General features: G+C 32.6%; 1 protein-coding gene across 1 annotated transcript; it reads right to left on the bottom strand.

The window, feature by feature from the left end:
* Positions 1–772: 772 nt before the first annotated feature.
* Positions 773–18,185, bottom strand: LOC137920281 (apyrase-like). Its single transcript, XM_068763569.1, has 11 exons — positions 18,066–18,185; positions 16,354–16,576; positions 15,127–15,324; positions 13,464–13,594; positions 12,756–12,903; positions 11,516–11,642; positions 10,085–10,239; positions 8,447–8,540; positions 7,425–7,571; positions 6,170–6,336; positions 773–910 (listed from the first exon to the last, which is right to left on the bottom strand). Exons 1-11 carry the CDS (start codon positions 18,161–18,163, stop codon positions 773–775), a joined length of 1,626 nt encoding a protein of 541 aa, XP_068619670.1. The 5' UTR covers positions 18,164–18,185.
* Positions 18,186–19,594: the final 1,409 nt, after the last annotated feature.

Raw genomic sequence — 19,594 nt, 5'->3', positions numbered from 1 at the left:
TTTTATGTCTTTGGGGGAGGCGTCTTACTTTTTGTATTGGCTACAGTAATTACGTATTTACACCGGTATCGGATTGTATTATAAGTTTTGAAGTGGGTGTCCACAGACCGAGAAGCGCAGCGAAGGAGGGACAAACAGCCTTGTTGAAGCTGTCGGAAATTTTTTTCAACTAAACCTACTGGAAAACTACGTGATCGATTTTAATAATATTTCCTTCGTATAAGGATTAGTCTGGAATATAATTTGTGACTGAGTTTCCTCAATTCCATGACGGTCCACATCATAGCCATTTTCCGTAGAAATTAAAATCAAAATGTGATCATCACAAAAAAAACATGATTTAGCTTCGTTTTTTTTTTATATACTTATACTATTTGTATATAACGAAGAGCTTAATGCGGAGGCATTATTTACCAGTTAACAGTTTAGGCGATACAGAGATGATTTAATTAAGGTAAGTGATACAAATAAATATCACAAACGACAAAAGAAATAAAAAAATAAAATTAAATATAACAAGTAAAAAACACCTCATGTAAATTCTCATGGCTACTACTAACTTTAATTATAAATATACATATATATATATATAATACACAATTTATGTAAATATAATAAATAATAAAATTTTAGCTTTTCTTTTAGGCAAATAACGACTAATCATATGAATATTTATTTGTGTACATGTATAATTTTGAATGTCTTTATTTGTAGATCAAATACTAAACTTTTTTGGCGGAACTAGAAAAAAAATTGTTAAACAATCAACTTTTTAATTCAAACAGGGATTATCTATTTGTATTCGGCCATCTACATCCGCGAAGACTGGACTTATTTTCTCGATGTATCTCATCAGAACGTCATAATCAACACCAATCACTTCGACATTTCTCCTGTTATCCGATATCATCTGAAAAACATTAATAATTTTAAATATATGACCAGAAATTAACAGTTTTAAACTAAGCATTTTCTTTCTTTCAACAGATGTATGTTAAAGTTTTGTGTTATAAAATTTTTGTATTTTAAGCGTATGTACAGAGAATGTTGGTGACACCAAAAGATTTCAGGACTGGCCAGATTAAAAAAAAGCATTTCAAATTTAATAAAAGAACATGTTGTTAATCTTTTTACTTTTTTATAATATTTCGTTTCAGCTTCATTAACATCAATTTAAGACGTAATAAAATTATTTAAAATGTTTTTTTACGATTTTTATAGCTGACTGTCAGTTTGTGGCAATGTTTGTCACAATGGAATTCTATTCATAATTTTTTTTATAATTTCAACCGTAACACTTCCACCCTCTGCACTCTCACGTCCTGCACTAACGGCCAGAGATCACCATTTCATAAACCTAGGGCCCCCGATTTTGATAAGATTTTGAAAATGAAGCTGCATCTTGTATTGTTTACAACTGGCTTTACAAATTCAAACATGGTCTTTAATCTCAAAGACTGATCCTATGGAAGACTTTTTAACAGCGACTCCTTAAAAACGGATGTTCATTTCATAATCGCCGTGAAAAAAAAACACTAAAGAGGTTCTCTTACAATGTTTTAGTGCATATATTGTCAAGGGGACTATTTCGAAAAACATGAAATGCATGAGTTGAAATTTAGTTTAATTTATGGTACACTAAAATCTATCAGTGTCACCACTCCTAATTTAAAATTTACAAAGTAATATAGTATTATTAAGATATACAAAGATTTAAATTATAACTAGTTAATCAATGGGAGCTTCATGATTTTTTAACAGGTTAAATTAATTTAAAATCGACTAATCGGTTTGACTTTATTATAATATTTTTATTAATAAATTACGCAGTTTTTTTTTAAATAATCCATTAGTTTTATATCTTAAAATAAAAAAAAATTATGATATTTTTTCGCATTCATCTCTTATAATTATCTCATTTTTGGGAAAATTTGTCAGCGTAACCGCGTTGTAAAATCCATTAAATATTAAAGAATATTTTATGAGGGATGAATGAACTGGTTGTTAAAAAGAAATTGTTGAATGTATACAAATTTTTTGTGAGTTTTGTTTGATGACGGCTCAAAGAGAAAAAGTTGTCTCTCGGACCGCCAAAGGGAAGGAGATCTTTAAAAGCTTTTAAACGCTGTTCGTCGATTCTAAGAATGTCTGAAATTATATTGCCTATGGAAATGTATTAGTATCACCGAAATTATGATCTTGGAATTGCAGTAACAACACTCTTTTAAAAAAACACTAGAGAGGATATTTTTCCTTCCTCCTTTTAGTCCTTTTAGAGAGAGATTAGGCCGCGATCCAAGCAAAGATTGATGTCTGTCATTAACTTTTCCTTTGCCTCCCGCAAAATGAACCCGCGACCTAAGATCTTTAATTACTACGCCACCAATGTACTGGCCAACATTCTTTATGAATATAAAAAGTGATCGGCAATTGTAGAAGCCTTAAGGGGTGAATAATAGCCTTTTTGCTGTCAATTAATATATTGTTCACCCTAACCAAAAATCAATGGTTTCAGAAGTAATAAATAACGTATCAGTGTTGTAAAAAGAATTTTCAAAAAACGTATTACATCATTTTAAAAATGATAATTGTTTAATATCTGTCCTTGCAGTCTATCGCTCCGGTAGAAAAAAAAATTATGTAACATATTTCAGAGTGGTCACTTCATGCAGGTTGGTTGGGAACAGGTACCTACATTCATGCTTTTAAAACTATATATATATACTGTGACCCATCTTCCTGTACACTGGTTTTGCGGGTGACAATGACAAACCATCCGTGATATGTGGTATATCCATGGTATATTTCCTTCCTTACTCTTCTTAAATATAAAACTATATATAAAATCGTAAAATAAAAACCAATTGTGAAATGTGTCGCGTATATTATATATACAGAGACTATTTATAATTGTTTACTTTCACTCTAAAGCAATGACAGCGAATATCTAACTGCTAAGTACGAATTCAAATCACAATTTGAATTCAAACGAGCTCTTCTCTAAAAAGTTTTGATAGGCGCAATGGCCAGTAAGGAGCGTTCTCGCGTAAACGATACTATGTTATGAGTAGGTAAGATATGTTATTATTTCATCTTTATATTAATTCATCACTTACATTAAACCCTCCTCCGCCATTCCCAATAAAATCCTGTGCTAAAACTTTATAATATTTGTCATTCAACAAAGGTTCATATCTCGGGACGTAGCAATCTATGCAGCGAACAGTCACATTAACAACGCGACTACCGACGGGCTGTGAGCCGTCGAAAACATTTCGTATACCTGAAACGGATTCATAAAACTTTGTTTGGCCATTGTTTACAACAATAATCCCCACATGCAATCATCATTATCATTTCAGCTATAGAACATTCAGAGCTGAACATATGCCTCCACTATTAATTTTCAACAGAACCTTGGCGAGGTTGTCTATCCACTTTGTGGTCTCGTCTCCAGAACCTTAAGGTCTGTCTACTACCTACTGTTACTTAAACTTGTCCATCCGCTGGACTATGACAGGTATTTTCGCTTGTCTACGAATCTTCTAATTTTTTATCCGATCTAGTAGAGAAATCCGGAGATACTTGCAATAACTTAAAATAAAGAAAAACGTTTTATATCAATACTTATAAAAATTAAGTACCAGTCCCATCAGTTTACTATATTTACAGATAAAATTCTGCAAATAATTAGACATAGACTTCTTTAATACGTGTACTACTACGGTGCAACGGCTGTAATCTCACGTTCTTTGTGAAGTTACTTTTAGTGAGACACGACCTAATATTAACACCTTTAAATATTAAATTATTAATTATTATTCATTGCAATAATTATGGAACATAAATTAGAAATCTTATAAATGGGCACTTCTTTTTGTTTTGTTAATTACAAAGATGTATGCTAGAAATGGATTTTATAAATAAATTAATAAAAAACCGAACATTTAATCCAATATTAATATTATAATCGAACCGTAGTTTTGCCCTCTTGGGAGTATCCAAGCGGGATCGCTTAATAAGTTCAAGTTAAAGTGACGTCCCCTTTTGGGACCTTGACGGTCAAATAATCACCTCATAGCGTGTTCGCATCATGATCATCTTCAAATGAGCCAATAGACGCCCACTGACCGCCTACCTCGAAGATCGCCACAATGACCCATCTTGCGCTGTCTGTATCCAACGACTTCAAACTTAACTATTTCCACTTAGTGAGGTGCTTACCCTCTCTGTCTACCGGCTAGTAGTTCCCACTAAAAAACTTTGGGATCCCAATCAACACCCATCGGTTTGTTTTCGTATAAACATTTTAAAAGCTGGTATGTCTTTCAATCAAATTAAGTAAAGGAGGCAAGGAGCTTAGTAACTATAAACAAGTTTAGATTAAGCGTCTCAGGGCAGTGAAGACGTCAAAGATGTTAAAGTTATAACTATCAAAGAGAAGAATATATACAAGAAACATCTCTGGTTAATCTACGATTTCATGACATCGCCCTTATATTGAGAAATAACCTGTGTAAGTCACTTGTTTCAAAATTAGTATTATTACTTAAAAGTTCAAAATTACTTTCTACAAGTGCAGCGGTGTATGGTTTCGAATTCATCCTTGAAGTTTTAACTAATATAAAATGCTATGCTATTTGTGATTTGCAATATTAAATTGTTTATGTAGATATCGATCATTCTATATCATTCTTCAATATACAAATGACAGTCTATAAAGCGACTACAAATTGAAAGGCATTGTTATACTTTAAACAGGCTTTCTGAAAATATTTTGAACTAACATGTATGCGACGATCAAATCGCTAACGTATTAAAGCAGGCTTTTCACCATATGTCTTAGTTCTTTCTATGCTAAGTATATCAAGATCGGTGAAGGCTTAATGCTGAAGTCATTTATGAACATACAGACAGAACTTAGCTGTGTTTCTATTGTATACGTCAGTGGAAAGTATATTTGAATAAGTCTCTGTTTTTGGTAACCATGTTCTGCAATATACTTACTAATGCTGTATATTTAATGTATGCTAAATATAGAAAATATGAAGTGTGAAAGAGGGATTAAAGACAGAAATTGTGGAGAATAAGACAGGGAAAGTGAAAGTAGGAGGATGTATATCCCTGCCCCGAAAACAAGATGGAGAAAAGATATGTATATAAATATTCTCAGAGCTAGAATAAATGTGTATAAATATTCTCAGAGCTCGCCATGCCGCGTCACGTAATGTGTAATCAAAGGCATCTATTTAATAATATCAGGGGGATCGGAAAGTAATGTTGTTTCTGTCGACATATTTTACAGAAAGGTCCATTTATTTTTACCGCTCTGGCATTGAAAATTTGTATACTAAATGGCAAAAAGTTTTTGATAACGAAGGTGAATATATTATTGATTAAAAATAAAAACATGTGAAAACTAAGTCGTGCGAATTTAGCTAAGAAAACCGACATAACTTTCCCGTCCGTATAATAGATGTCATACACAAATTAAAATAAATTAATTTAGAAATTATAAATGTAAATAGTAATGAATAAATGAAAAGAATAATAAAAATGAGCCGGGAATACATGATTGAACTAACTGATATTAAAAAGATAATTAATAAAAGAACGGTTTTTTTGTATAAGTTGCTAAAATACTTGTTTTCAACTATATAAAAGGCTCTGCTAATAGGCGGCCGTCAATAGAACGCGACTAATTATAAAAAGTATTTAATAGAATCAGGCGTTACCTCTCGGAAGTCCATCCTAAGTAAGAAAAAGACCAATATTTAGCCACTTCCGCACATGCAGTGGTAGTCGTGCAATAAAATGCACCGCCCGCCAGCCCGCTGATAAATGCGTATGCGGCAAACAATGCGAATCACACAACCGCATAGAGCCAATGTCTGTGTTTGGCACTTTTTTGACACGCAATCGGTGTAACATAACTCCTGAAGATGCCTCGTGGATGGGGTGAAACACGTATTGAGTAATTTGGCGACCACTACCATTGCATGTGCGGAAGTGGCTAAATATTGGTCCTTTTCTTACTTAATTATAAAAAGCGCTAATTAAGAAAATTAGTAAAAAAACATATTTAATTACTTTACTTTCAAATGTATTATCAATTATATAGTCATATAGCTCCCATCGATGAATATATAAGACTAAAACATGCACTCACAGAAAATCCGTCGCCACCGTTGCCTATGAAACTTTGTGAAACTATTTTATAGTATCTATCGAGCTGCAGAGACTCGTACACGGGAACAGGACAGTCGATACATCGTACGGTTACGTTTAAAACTCTCTCTTTTATTGGAAGAGAACCGTCAAATTTAGGCTGAATACCTGTTACAATATTTTTTTATTTAAAAATTAAATAACAATATAAATAACAATCACTTTTAAAGTTTTATTTAGCGTAAAATTTACGGGCTTGCAGTTTTCCGGTTTTTTTTTTGGTATCTAAAATTAGGAATTTTGAAGGTATACATTTTGCCTAACTTTGAAACAAGTAAGGTGTCTAATAGAATCAGGCGTTATTTTGCCAAAGTCCATCCTAAGTAAGAATGGACCAATATTTAGCCACTTCCACACATGCAGCCGCTGATAAATGCGCATGCGGCAAACAATGCGAATTACACAACAACCACCGTTAAATCACTCAACACGTGTTTCACCCCTCCACGGGGCATCTTCAGAAGTTCGTGAGGAATAAATAAGGTGTTGTCAAAAAGTGATTATCTTTACAAGCACTGTCATTGTCCCGACTACTCGTTCCACAGTGGTGCCTCATACTTAATATTTTAAGGACACATACAGATGCACCACAGTTTTGCTATCACATGTTCAGTTTATATTACATATATAATCCAGGTACTTTAAAACGTAATAGATATATAGCTGAACTAAAATAGAACGGTTATTCAACAGCGTCAATAAGAGAAATTTACATTTGCGGAAGATAAAAGAAATCTCAGACTCAATTAGTATAAGATACTTTAGATTCTAAGAAATAGATCGTGCCTCTTAAGCGTAAGTTTTCTTTAATAAAATATGATATTATACAGCCGTAACTTAATATTTGACGAGCGAGGAATATTTTTTTAAATGTGATAACAAAAATTACACATTATTTTTTTTCCTCGCTGCAAGGCATCGGTCTCCCAAAACCTCGCGACGAAGGCTAGTCTTGCCTATATATATATATTGTATATATGTATGTATTTATAAAGTAATAAAATCATTAACGGCAGAATACAACATACGTATCAATACAAAAATACACTTAACACTTTTATAATGATTAAATAAAATTATAGACTCTGTTAGATTCATTAAAACGAAAAATAATTGGTTATATTAATTAAATTGCCTATTAATACATATCGATAACAAATTATATTAATATAAATTAAAAAAAATAGATTTCATACCTGAAACTTGCAACATTCTAGCGCCCGGATAAGGGTCATTTGCAACAGAGAATTCCAACATTTCTAATATGTGATCTCCTCTTAAATCAAAAACCTCCACGTTGTTTTCAAAGGGCGTTGTTAGCAGTATTGTCTCAAACGTTATTACTGAAAATGAAATATGGAAGATCCTTTCAATAGATACGAGTCAGTGGAAAATTTTAAATGAATTGTATACAACACGCTGACTGTCAAGAGACCGCTTTACGTGACTCTTGAAATAACTGACATAGCCTAGCGAATCATTTAAAGTGGTAGAAAACAGGCCACATAGTAAGCAAAACAGATGGCCACTCAAGCCTTAAGGCTCTGGACTGGAGCGTGAGGATTACAGAGCAGCAAGTTAAGCACAGGACGTCCACAAAGTGGATACACTGCCATGTCAATTAATGCAGGCAGTCAGTCAATCAGTCCTGTTAGAAATCTTCAGGAGATATTTATATGTACCTGTGGACATCTTACAATAAAATGATTATGATGATTAAGATGATAAAGAGGTCAAATACTTATATAGCAGTATGAAGACAAGGTATAGACATAACAGCTATAAAATCGAAGGGAATAGATGGATAGAGAGAGCAGACCATATAGGTAATAGACTGTATTTCATGACGGAACTGTTATACCGATATTTTTCAACCTTTTACATGCCCCTACAAAGCCTTTCTAAAATTCTCAAAGGGTTGAACTCGAGTCGAGTCATCAGTCAAATTACCCCAATGTAGGGCGTAAGCCCAGCGTTGGGACACACTGGTTTAGACAAACTTTTGATAATGTAACCTCCAGTTACCATATGTTATGTATCAGTTAAAATATATTGCAAAATTTCTTAATATATTAAATCACACCCCAAAAATCTTAAATGTCGGTAATAAACTATTCCGATATGAATAGAGCATGGTTCTTGTGCGTCGACACAAATGTGCATTCTAGCTTTAACATGCTCGTGGAAGCATTTCAATTAATAATATAAACGTACTAACCTCCAGGTTCCATACTAGCACGAATGCCGCCTTGGTTGATGACACAAAAGTGTGCGTAATGCCATTTGTTATTCCCCTTCGCTTTATTCAAAACCTGACACAAACGGAGGCTGTTATTAAACCTACTAATATCATAATATTTGTTCTCAGTGAGATAGTTATAAGGTAACAACTGTAACTAGTTTTATATTTCTAAGCTTCTAAGTTTGTACTTTCTTACTGCCTTTTGTTACGGTCTATCTTCTTAAAAGTAAATAATTTTATTTACAAAACACAAATAAAATACTATCTAGTCTACTCCTTAATATTTAATTACAAACATTATTAAAATACTTTGATGCTTTATAAACTTAAGGATAAATAAAAAATAATAATATTTATCAATAAATATAACTCATTGATTCGGTAAGATCATATTTGGAAGTTTTTTTTACCAAAGAATGTTTATTTTTCATTAAAATTGTATACTAATCTTAAATGATGCGTGATGTTTCAAAATTGGTAGGTACAATTGGTGGTGGACGCTGTTAGCTTTTCTTTTACAGCTTCATCGGACTCAGGGCTCGCGGATCCGAAATTCAAGAGTTAATAATTAAAAAAAAAAACTACGATAGATCCGTCGCCTGACGTATTATATTGACTAATTGATATCTACACGATTAAAACAGCAGAGTTTTAACCGTGTAGATATGTGGGTCAATGTGTGACTCTATTGTACAAAGAACAGATGTGAGTGTCGCTAGGAGCGTAAAGAAACAGACAGCGCTGCAGGTACAGTTCTGGTTGTCTCTCGATTACCAATCCGACTTGGACCCACATACTGTGAGTATTACCAAAGTATAACTTCATTATAGTGCCGTTTATATATTGTAAAAAGAGTACACAACATACGAGAAGCGCCTAAGAATATATTTTGTGAACTTTAATTCGTTAAAAATTGCGTGGGACAGTAACTTAAATTTTATTGTTCTTTTAAATTTAAATAACGAATTAAAACTCGGTAAACTACGTGAGCGCATTGACACAATTATTTAAAAATTATTGAACAGTAAAACTGAAAATATTTAATGTAAATTGTATAGTGAGAAAGCCATTTTATGGTATTCACAAACAAGATTGTGATACGTGACAGTTGAATTTAAGTAACCTTCGCGGTGTTAGACCAGAGCCGAACTGGAGATGTATTGCGGAGAATAGTTTTTTTTTTAAAACGACCGTTAAAGGAACCTTTGTTCGATGTCTGTTACCATAAACAATAGCATTTCTCTATCAAAAACTCATTGAGAAATTTTCATAGCAAGTTAAATTTTTACAAACACTGCAGAGCTATGTATATATATATTCCTCGTATATAACCAAGATGACGAGTCATGCGCTGTCCACGTCTTGTGACTTCCAGTGACCTTAACAATGTCCTCGGTCCATCTAGTGGTGGCTTACCCACACCTCGTCTTCGAGCGTGGTCGGCACAACCTTCCGGCCCGAACGGCCATCGGCTCCAACAATGTGCGCTGCCTACTGTTACTTCAGACGAACAATTCATCGAGGTACGTCAGTTACCTTAGTTTCTTTGTAGATCTTTTCATTTCTGATTCGACCTCGCATCAAATAAAACTAATATAAACTCATTATACTCACTGCATCCATAAACGCATCACAGATGAAACTACCCAAATTACACTCGGAGCAGGCACACGATGAAGACATGCGAACAATTGAAGAACCTATTTCCCGGGTCGCTTTCTCCGTTATTTCGGGAAGATACTTATTATATTTTTCCAAGACATCTGGAGCTATAATATAATTTTTTTGGTTGTTAAAAATAATTTAAAACCATGAAAATATAATGTGACATTTAATTTAATCTAAAGAAATACTGATTGATACATCTAACAGTGATAGTCTAGTGGTAGAGGACTAAGACTTACGATCATAGGTCGTGAGTTCGATTCTCGGAACACAATCTTATTCATACTTTGTGCAATAATAGAAAATAATTGTCACTGCTCTCAAATAAGCTTCCAGAGGACGGATAGAAGCGTCCTCTGCGTACCACAATACCACACTGCTATGTTTAACCCTCCTAGCCTAGCGTGGCGATGATGATATACCCCCGTAGATATCTTTGGGGATAGCTTGCAGTGGCCGTCGATGGGCTAAAACAATTGATACATGTCACAAATCTTTATTCAACGAATTCTTCTGTTTCGTTAGAATGTTTTCCTTGCATAATTAACACAACGCGCTTACTGGTCAGTAATAGAATACGAGATTGACAATAGCAATATGGGTTTCTAATGGTGTACCTAATTATAATGCCTACTTTTTAGGGTAGTGCGTAGGTTCAAAAGCAAAAACCTCTCGCTTTTACGGAGCTTATTTTCATTAAAAATATAAAGGTACATACATATACGGTCGACAATAGTTATTATTTGTGTTATTATTATGATGCAAATGAAAATTGTTAATATATTTTTTACTAATGTTGGTTAATCGTCTTTTTTTACACGTGTAGGTACACCGTTCTGGCTGCTACAGATTGCAATTGTTGATAAAATATTAACCTTTTCTAACTTATACTTAGAGGCGTCTTTATATGAATTAGATATTGTTTATAATAAAATGTTTATGCATTTTAACTTTATTAATAATAACAGCCCTCTGTCACGGCGACCAAATAGAGAACTAAACAATGAGCGAATTAAGTTTTGATGAACTTTGTTTTTTTTTTCGTATAAAGAAGCAAATGTCCACAGAGGATTTTTTCGGGGTTTGTGGTATTGACCCCCTAACATACTGAGAACAGGGATTTTTTATGTTTTAATTTATTTTCAGGTAACATTTTCTTATAATTGTCCTCTTCTGTTCTTCCCAATCTCTATTACTCTTCTTCATCCATTCTTCAAATTTTCTTACAATCTCTTACCATTAGTCTACATTTCATTCACACTTCGCGTTTGAAAAAAAGCGGAGAAAGCATCGCCACACCCTTTTTGTCTATCACGTCCAAAAAGAGTTGGAAATCTATACACTGATCTATTACTACCATGAACTAATTTTAATTTTTACCTTGTTCTATTTCATTTCCAATGAAGTGGGGATGTCCTTCCCAATCTAATAGATTTCCTTTGTCATCGAAAAATAGCTTTATTTCGCCCAAATACTGCGTATGAGCTGCAGCTTGCACGATTAATACCTAAAATTTTCAATGTCAAATATATATACATATATGTGTGTGTGTATATATATTAACTGCTTTGCAAAATTTCAGATCCTTAGGCTAGTCCAAGAAACTAAAAAAATGTGCAGCCATTTTTATTGCTATTCGCAAAACTCGTAATCGGCATGACCACCACTATTGTTTTCACATCTTCGTAAAGTTACTGTAAGTTAAACTTAAAGAGAAAACACGATAAATACAAACACTGTTTTTTTCATACAAACATTTAACTGTCATACATTTTACCGTCAATCAAAATCATATTAGACGTATTAGGATATAATGTAATAAAAACATCGTGTATGATGAAACAGTATAACTACTAAAAAAACTTTTCAGATTTACTATATGATAATAAATATACTAGTCGAGATATTGTAACGACCATTGTCTTACTTTTTTAATTGCCAAATTAAAAAGTAAGATAATATAAAAAAAGTTTAACAGCCAAATTAAATTTGCCTGCGAGTATTAAGAGATGAGAGTTCCATTTTAACTTATTATCCGAATTAATGCCCAAGAAAATCTCTGAGTCAGACACTTGATTGGTAAAAAAAAGCCACAATTATTACTTTTTTCATCGGGAAGTGTAAACTTAGTGCACTTGATTTTCTTGGCATTTAAGACTGAACTATTAATTTTAAAATCTTTCTCGAATTTAATAAAATAGAGAAAGATCTATAATTTTTAGGTTTAAGTCTATCGTCAGTTTCAATCAAAGGAATTTCTTTACTATTTCACAATAAATATGGGAACATGCCTCAATATATTTGTCGAAAATTAAGGATAACATTGATCACTGGTGTTATGCTGCTCGCATCCAGGGACTCCTGTCATCGGTCCACGGTCTACTGGAAGGTCAGGGTCTACCCACGCCGTGTCTACAGGCTGATCGCAGCTCTGATCGCCTCTTGAGAACCTTTGTTTGTTGTTTTTTATTAATATACTAAATCATAAATGTAATAACACTGTACTATTTTTTTTTCTGTTGAACTGTGACGGTACATAACCTTTGACTAATATCAAACCACGACGTATTCATCTAACGGGCAATAATGTAGTAATGCTTATTTAAATAAAAAATTGTACCTTTCTTGTTTCTTGTTCAACTACAACCGGATACGGTCCTTGTGGGAGAAACGACGAATTCGTTGGTGGATTTCCATTGTACAACAAGGTATGGCTGTGGCCTCCAACGATTATATCAATGTGTGGACCACCATTCAATGCAATTTCCCTGCAAACGTACGTGAAGTACTCAGAAAGTTTTTAATGAAAAAAAATCGTAGCCATTTGCCCTAATTTTGATTTCAAGATTCATCTCGAGTATCTTGATAAAAGTATTCGAATGCGAGACGTGGAAAGTCACCAAAGATATCTCGTGTCGGCTCCAAGTCTGTTAACAACTGTCTACGATGTATTCTCGGAATATACTGATCTGTGAAAGTCTCCAACGTAGATCTCTGAAAAGACTGCGGTGAGATGCCGATCGACCAGCAGATCAAACGCCGCAAGTGGAACTGGATAGGACACACGCTCCGATGGGACCCTGATCACATACCGAGGCAAGTCCTAGAACAGAATCATCAAGGAAAGCGAAGATTTGATCGCCCAAAGCTAACCTGGCGGTAGACGATCACTGCACAAGTGAAGGCAGTAGGGATAAAGTGGACCGCTCGGGATGGCGACGTACTGTGGACGCCTTCTGTTCCATCTTGGGGACATACGAATAAATGATGAACGACGTATTTTTAGGTAATTAATTAGTAATTATAATTAAGGATAATGTTATATTACCTATCTATTTCAAGTCCACAGTGTGATAATACTATAATTATATCAACGCCTTCTCGATGTAACTTTTCCGCTTCTGTCTTGACTGCTTCTACTTCGTTAGTGAATTGTAAGCGGCCTGTAGAAGCTAAATCCTTAAAGAAATATTCATAGTATGAATAAAGGCAGGAAAATAGTTAACAAAAATTACAATTTTGGAAATGATTATATTTCCAAAATATTATACTCAAACTTATAAGTTTATTATAGTTATAGTAATTATATAGTAGTTGATATATATAGTATTGTAGTTATAGTAATTAATATTGATCTCGAAATTATGCGTATTTTGGGATCTTATGAAAATATACGACTATATCAACATGTCAAACTTTATAAACAAATATTTTTTTGATATTTAATAGCCAAACTAATAATTGATATGCACATATGACATTAAGTAACAAGTAACTTATTTTAATATACGTATTTATAATGCCTATACCGCAGAGTACATAAAAACATTATAAACAAGGAAACAAGACAAATAGTTTACTTAGTTTTGTTTTTTTTTTATTTCTTTTACGTAGTATTATTTTTAGTTTGTTAATTCATGAACAGCAGACGTCTTTTGACGTGAAAATTCCTTTATTGTACCTACGAAACTATTAAATAGTAATAAAACCTTAATAGGTTTTTTGATTTATAATAACAATCATAATAAATAAGACACTATCCAATCGTATCGTCTGACAGTTGTTTATGAAAATAAATGGTCTGGACATTTAGTATGATTCGTTGTCCTCATTCAAACAAACTATTTTTAAATATATCGATGATGCGTTATATTCTAATATTTAAAAAATAATGCGTTAGTTGCTTATCTATAACATTACAAAATAACATATTTAACTTTTAATTTTTTTTTCTTAAATTGAATTTGAAGTTAAATAAATTGCAGATCAAATTTTTATTGTTGTACATTTAATATATTTATTAATGGGAGCATGCTGTGATTACCCTATATTTATGCTGCGGTTAATGCAGTGTATTTGTTTCCTGTTTTGTGCTTAAATGTTATATAGCTTATTTTTAGGAAAAAATTAAGAAAAAAATATTTTAAGTTCTTGCTTTAATTTAAAACTCCTAAAGTAATCACTGTTTTCAATAAAAATTGGTGTTGTGTATAATAGTGATTGTAATTTTTTTACCGCGTTATCGTTTTATTTTAATTGGCAGTGTGCGGAACACATCGCTGAATGCAGGAAACCTTTACCGGTCATCATGAAGATCTTTGAGGAAGACCTATTACTTTCAGTGTGCGTCTATCGGCTCATGTGATATACTTTTGTCTGTATATGTGTGTATCGTAATGTATATATTTCTATACGTATTTATTTGTATATACGTGTATATTTATGTGCAAGTGTAATATACTCTGGAATGTATTTTAGTATTTTTTTTTATTTACACTCTACACTCCTTTCAGGTCTCTCATCTCCGTCCAAAGGTTATCTGATAGAGATCACCTCGAGTGATAGAAGAGTCTGTTGTATCTCTATAAAAAAAAGGTTTTTTTATAGTAATTATCTATGTTATTTTGTTACATTTCCTTTTTTATGTATTTTTATAGTGTTTTGGTGTACAATAAAGTATAAATAAGTATGATATTTAAAATTTAACTTACATTGGTCGTAGAAATGATAACGCCGATTATTCCAATTCTTCTACCATTTCGTATTACAGTAACGCTTGGCTGATAAAGACCATGCAAAGAAGGCTCCATGTCGTCAATAATATTGGCTGCCACCACTTTCGAATTTAAGTTCTGTAAATATGGTACGACTCCTTCGATACCGTTGTCGAATTCGTGGTTTCCTAGTGCCTGGTACAAGAAATAAAAAAAAATAATAATCATACTTAATCTAGTCTTATGTAGTCTTTAATCATCATCATTATTTCAGTCGAAGAAACTACATCAACAGATTTCCAATAACTAAGGCGGACCGGCGATACAGTGAAGTTTGTGGGAAGTCACTAACATGCGGACAGCCCAAGACCGACTCTTCGAATGTTCATTAACACGTGTTCAACTGTCTCTAGTTTATAGACATAGACAAGTGAGTTTACATAACCTTTAATAAGATTATCCAAGGACTTTTAATCGCACGCTTATTTCGAAAGCTTTATAATTTATCGTGGAATTTTTGTTTGCATTCCTTATTAAACATTCATATAGTTTACTTCTCATAGTATTTAATTTTGGATGGAATACTCTCTCGACTCCTAAGGCTTAAAACACTATCTAAGACCTATTTTAGACTGACTTACAATAATGCCTGTGGACTACTGTTTCGCGTTTAGTAAATTACCTAAACCTATGAAATAATAAGCATGTATTTATCATCTTGAGAGGTAGGGTAAGGACTGAGATTTGAGATCGTCGGTCGCAGGTTTGATTCCTTAAATTCAATCTTAAATAATTTATACTTTGTGTATTAATAATATAGGATTTTCGCTGCTCATATACAAGTTTCCAGAGTTAAGGTAGCAGCAACATCTGCGAACCAAACTACAATTGCCAACTCGCCTGCCTATGCCTATGCCTATGGTATATCCCCCAATAGACATCTTACTGGGAATATACCATCTATGGGCTGAAATGACGACATATTAAAGTTAATTATTGTTTACCACCTGTCCCTGCAGACTTCGTACTGCAAAAATTATTGGCCTATCGAATTTTACTAGAAAAAATATATTAATGTAACACATTTCGGCTTTATGCAGTACAATGAATAGCTTATGGCTATTAGCTATGGGCTAAAATGACAACGACTTATCACATGTAAGAACAATTAAATAATTTAATTAAAAGTCAACTAAAATTCAATGTAGTCATATATATACTTACATGGGCATCGTGTGGTAGCATATTCATAAAATCTTGTGTGACATTCCATCGTAGCAAGTTATACCAGATTGTACCCTGGAAGCTATCTCCGGCGTTAAGAAGAAGAGAATGTGGTTCTCTCACAAGCGCCTCCCTGACGACAGTGGCTAAACGTGCGAAGCCTCCAATGCATGGTGCAACGGATGGGTTGCAAACGGTACCCGCCGGACTCGTCTCTACGAATCTGTGGGAATTATAAATAAATATTTACATATTTTTGTTGGACTGCAAACTAAATAAATAATGATAAATATAAACACAGTGTATTAGACGCGAGGTAGCCTAGCGGTCGAAAATTTAAATATGCGATCTTATATCGCGGGTTCACTTCCCTGGAAATAATCTTACATATAATTCACATTTTTTTCATTAATAATATAGAATTCCCACTGCGCACTAACAAGTTTCCAGAGGATTGACAGCAGCGTGCACTGGTATCATCATTACACACTGCGATCGCCAGTCCGCAAACCAAGAATGGCGATTATGGTATCTCCACCTATAGATATATTTGGAGAAATCCTATTCCTTGCAGTATTCAAAATTACTAGACTAATTACAAATTTGAATAATCGACAGCCATGAAATGTGTTTATTGAAATAAAGATGCGAAAATTCCTGTCTATTTAAATGTAAATAAAAAATATAAACGTGTTCTCCGGTCGTAGATTCGAGATTTTCAACAAGACAGGTACGAATTTGCCTGCGTCCAACGTCACCTGACGACGTTAACAAGTTCGTTTGTCCATCTGTGGGTGGACGCCCCACATTGCGTTACCGGTCTGTGGTCTAAACTCGAGAACGTTGAGGCCTGTCTACTGTTTAGTTTCATTTATCTTCTCTATAAATTATTTGGTATTATGTAATTATCTTTATAAAAATATTTGTCGTCAGTTTCAGTAACACTTTATTATACATAAAGAGTTATTTTTAATACCAACGAATAACGAAAATTTGTTGCTTTGATAGTAGTTATAATAAAATCAGTGTTAGACTGTTTTTATTTTTATAAAGACATAATTTTTTTTAAAAAATAGTATTCCATTTTTAGAGGCATAACCTCAACAACAAGGCGGTGTAATTGGCCATAAATAATTCAATTTTTTTTTTTAATTATAAACTTTATTATTATAAATATAGCGATTACAAATAGGTGTCTGTCTACCGTTACTAAACTAATTCTATCTATATTATATCATCAAAATATTCGTAAATAATAATTAATAATTTTTTATCTTCAATTTCGGGTCAATCATTTTATTATATTTACGTAACATTTTACGGATAAATAATTCATAATTATTTAGTTAAATAATAATACTTATTTGATAAGATACTAAAATATTTTATTTTTGGTAATATTTATAATCGAATGTTTCACAATCGTAGAAATATCTTGTCTAGCAAAAAAATGCGAGTTGCTGTTAAACTGAGGTCTGAAAATTCTGGAATGAAAACCACGTAAGATCAATTGAATAGACACAGACCGCATCCAACAGGTCTTATTGTAAGTTTATGAGGGAGGCCTAAATCCAGTAGTAGAACGTCTTATAACTGCAATCATGATGACGACATTTATAAAAATTATCACTTAAACATAGTTAAAAAGAGTATTTATTGAAACTGCAAACCTAGTTTTTCTCAAATGATTTGTTATCTGTATTTCATCTTACCTTGCGTGAAAATCGTTGTAATGTAGTATATTAAGAGAATATCTGTCCTGCGCCCGCACGACACAAATAAAGCAAAGAATATTTAATATATTTTTCATATCTATTTCTATAATGTACTGAATGAGTACTCACTTCGCGTTCTATGCAACAGATGTAGGTATAATGATTAGATAAACTATCTACATTCTATGTCAATCGGTCTCGTTTTATCTTAAACTATCTTTAACACAATTATAGTGTCAATCATTATATTTATTTTTTATCTGTTTTTTACTTTTATTTTTTTAATTTATTTTACGTTATTTATTTTATTTGCCCGTTTGATTATTTATTTTAAAGTCGCATAAGAATACTATATCATATATTTATAACTTGAAATGCGTACTATATATCTAAAATATAATTATCAGTAACTGTCACGAAACTTTTTCCATATTTTCGTTTATAATAGATTTTGTATGTTGTTATATACACAATTATGTTATCAAGAGTATCCGGTATCTGAACTTGTATTACAAATTCAATTTAAAAAAGTACTATATGTAAACATTTATTTTATTGGAGATATCAAAGAAAAATTGTGCGTATTTATTTTAATAAAAGTATGTTATCTAAATGCTACCATCTCGTAAGGCACGCTCTTGGAATTTGGCGGGAATTGTTTTTTGTTGAAATCACGAGACAGCACTAACCTCGCTAACGATATTTTCTATAAGCTTTGAGATAGTCACTTGGTTCGTTTGGTAGACTCTACCCTTCAGATACCCTAACTGTAAAGTCCACGAGGGTAATCTGGTGACCTGTGTGGCCAAGGGATATTACCAAAACGACTAATTAATTCTTTCAGGGAAGAAATCATAAAAAGACGCCAGGGTTTCTCTAGTCGTGGAAGGTGTGACACCGTCTTTTTGAAAGGTTTATTTTAACGTATTTTATTTAAAAGAAACGAAATTATGTTCATGTGAAAACTAAATAAAAATGTTTTACTCAATAAAAAATGTTTGAAACCTGTTATAAATAATAATTTACATTACAAATAGAATTCCATTATTTTTTTCAAATTGGTATAACGATGATATAAAAAAAAACATTCATTTAAATATTTAATACATTCTGCAAATTGAATTTGTAATACAATATTCTTTTGCTATTTGTATAAAAGTAACTGTCCTTATAAATTGTGCTGCTTATTATTATTTAAATCATTTCAATGGATAAAATAAATTAATGTCTCATATTCAAAAGTGATAACATTATTACGTGATTTAATCTGAAATAAATAAAGAAAATTTGGTGTCGATAAATATTGACCGACGCAGCGGTTGAACTATATTTTTAGCGCACAAACGAAGTAACCGTAAAAAGGAACGGAAAAAGTTTCAAAAGTCATTTTTTTTACACAAAAAATATTTTAACAAAGCATACGGAAACTTATCAAAAACGATGAATGAAATCAGTGAAGTCATTGACAAGTTAAAGCGTGGGGTATTCCCCTGTGACCAAGAAGGTTTCACTTTAATATATATGAA

The sequence above is a fragment of the Battus philenor genome, unplaced genomic scaffold, assembly GCF_028537555.1.
Source record: "Battus philenor isolate CCGP_79_NKW_IND1 unplaced genomic scaffold, ilBatPhil1.0.hap1 SCAF_18, whole genome shotgun sequence".
Lineage (NCBI taxonomy): Eukaryota > Metazoa > Arthropoda > Insecta > Lepidoptera > Papilionidae > Battus > Battus philenor.
This window is presented reverse-complemented; position numbering and strand designations above follow the sequence as displayed.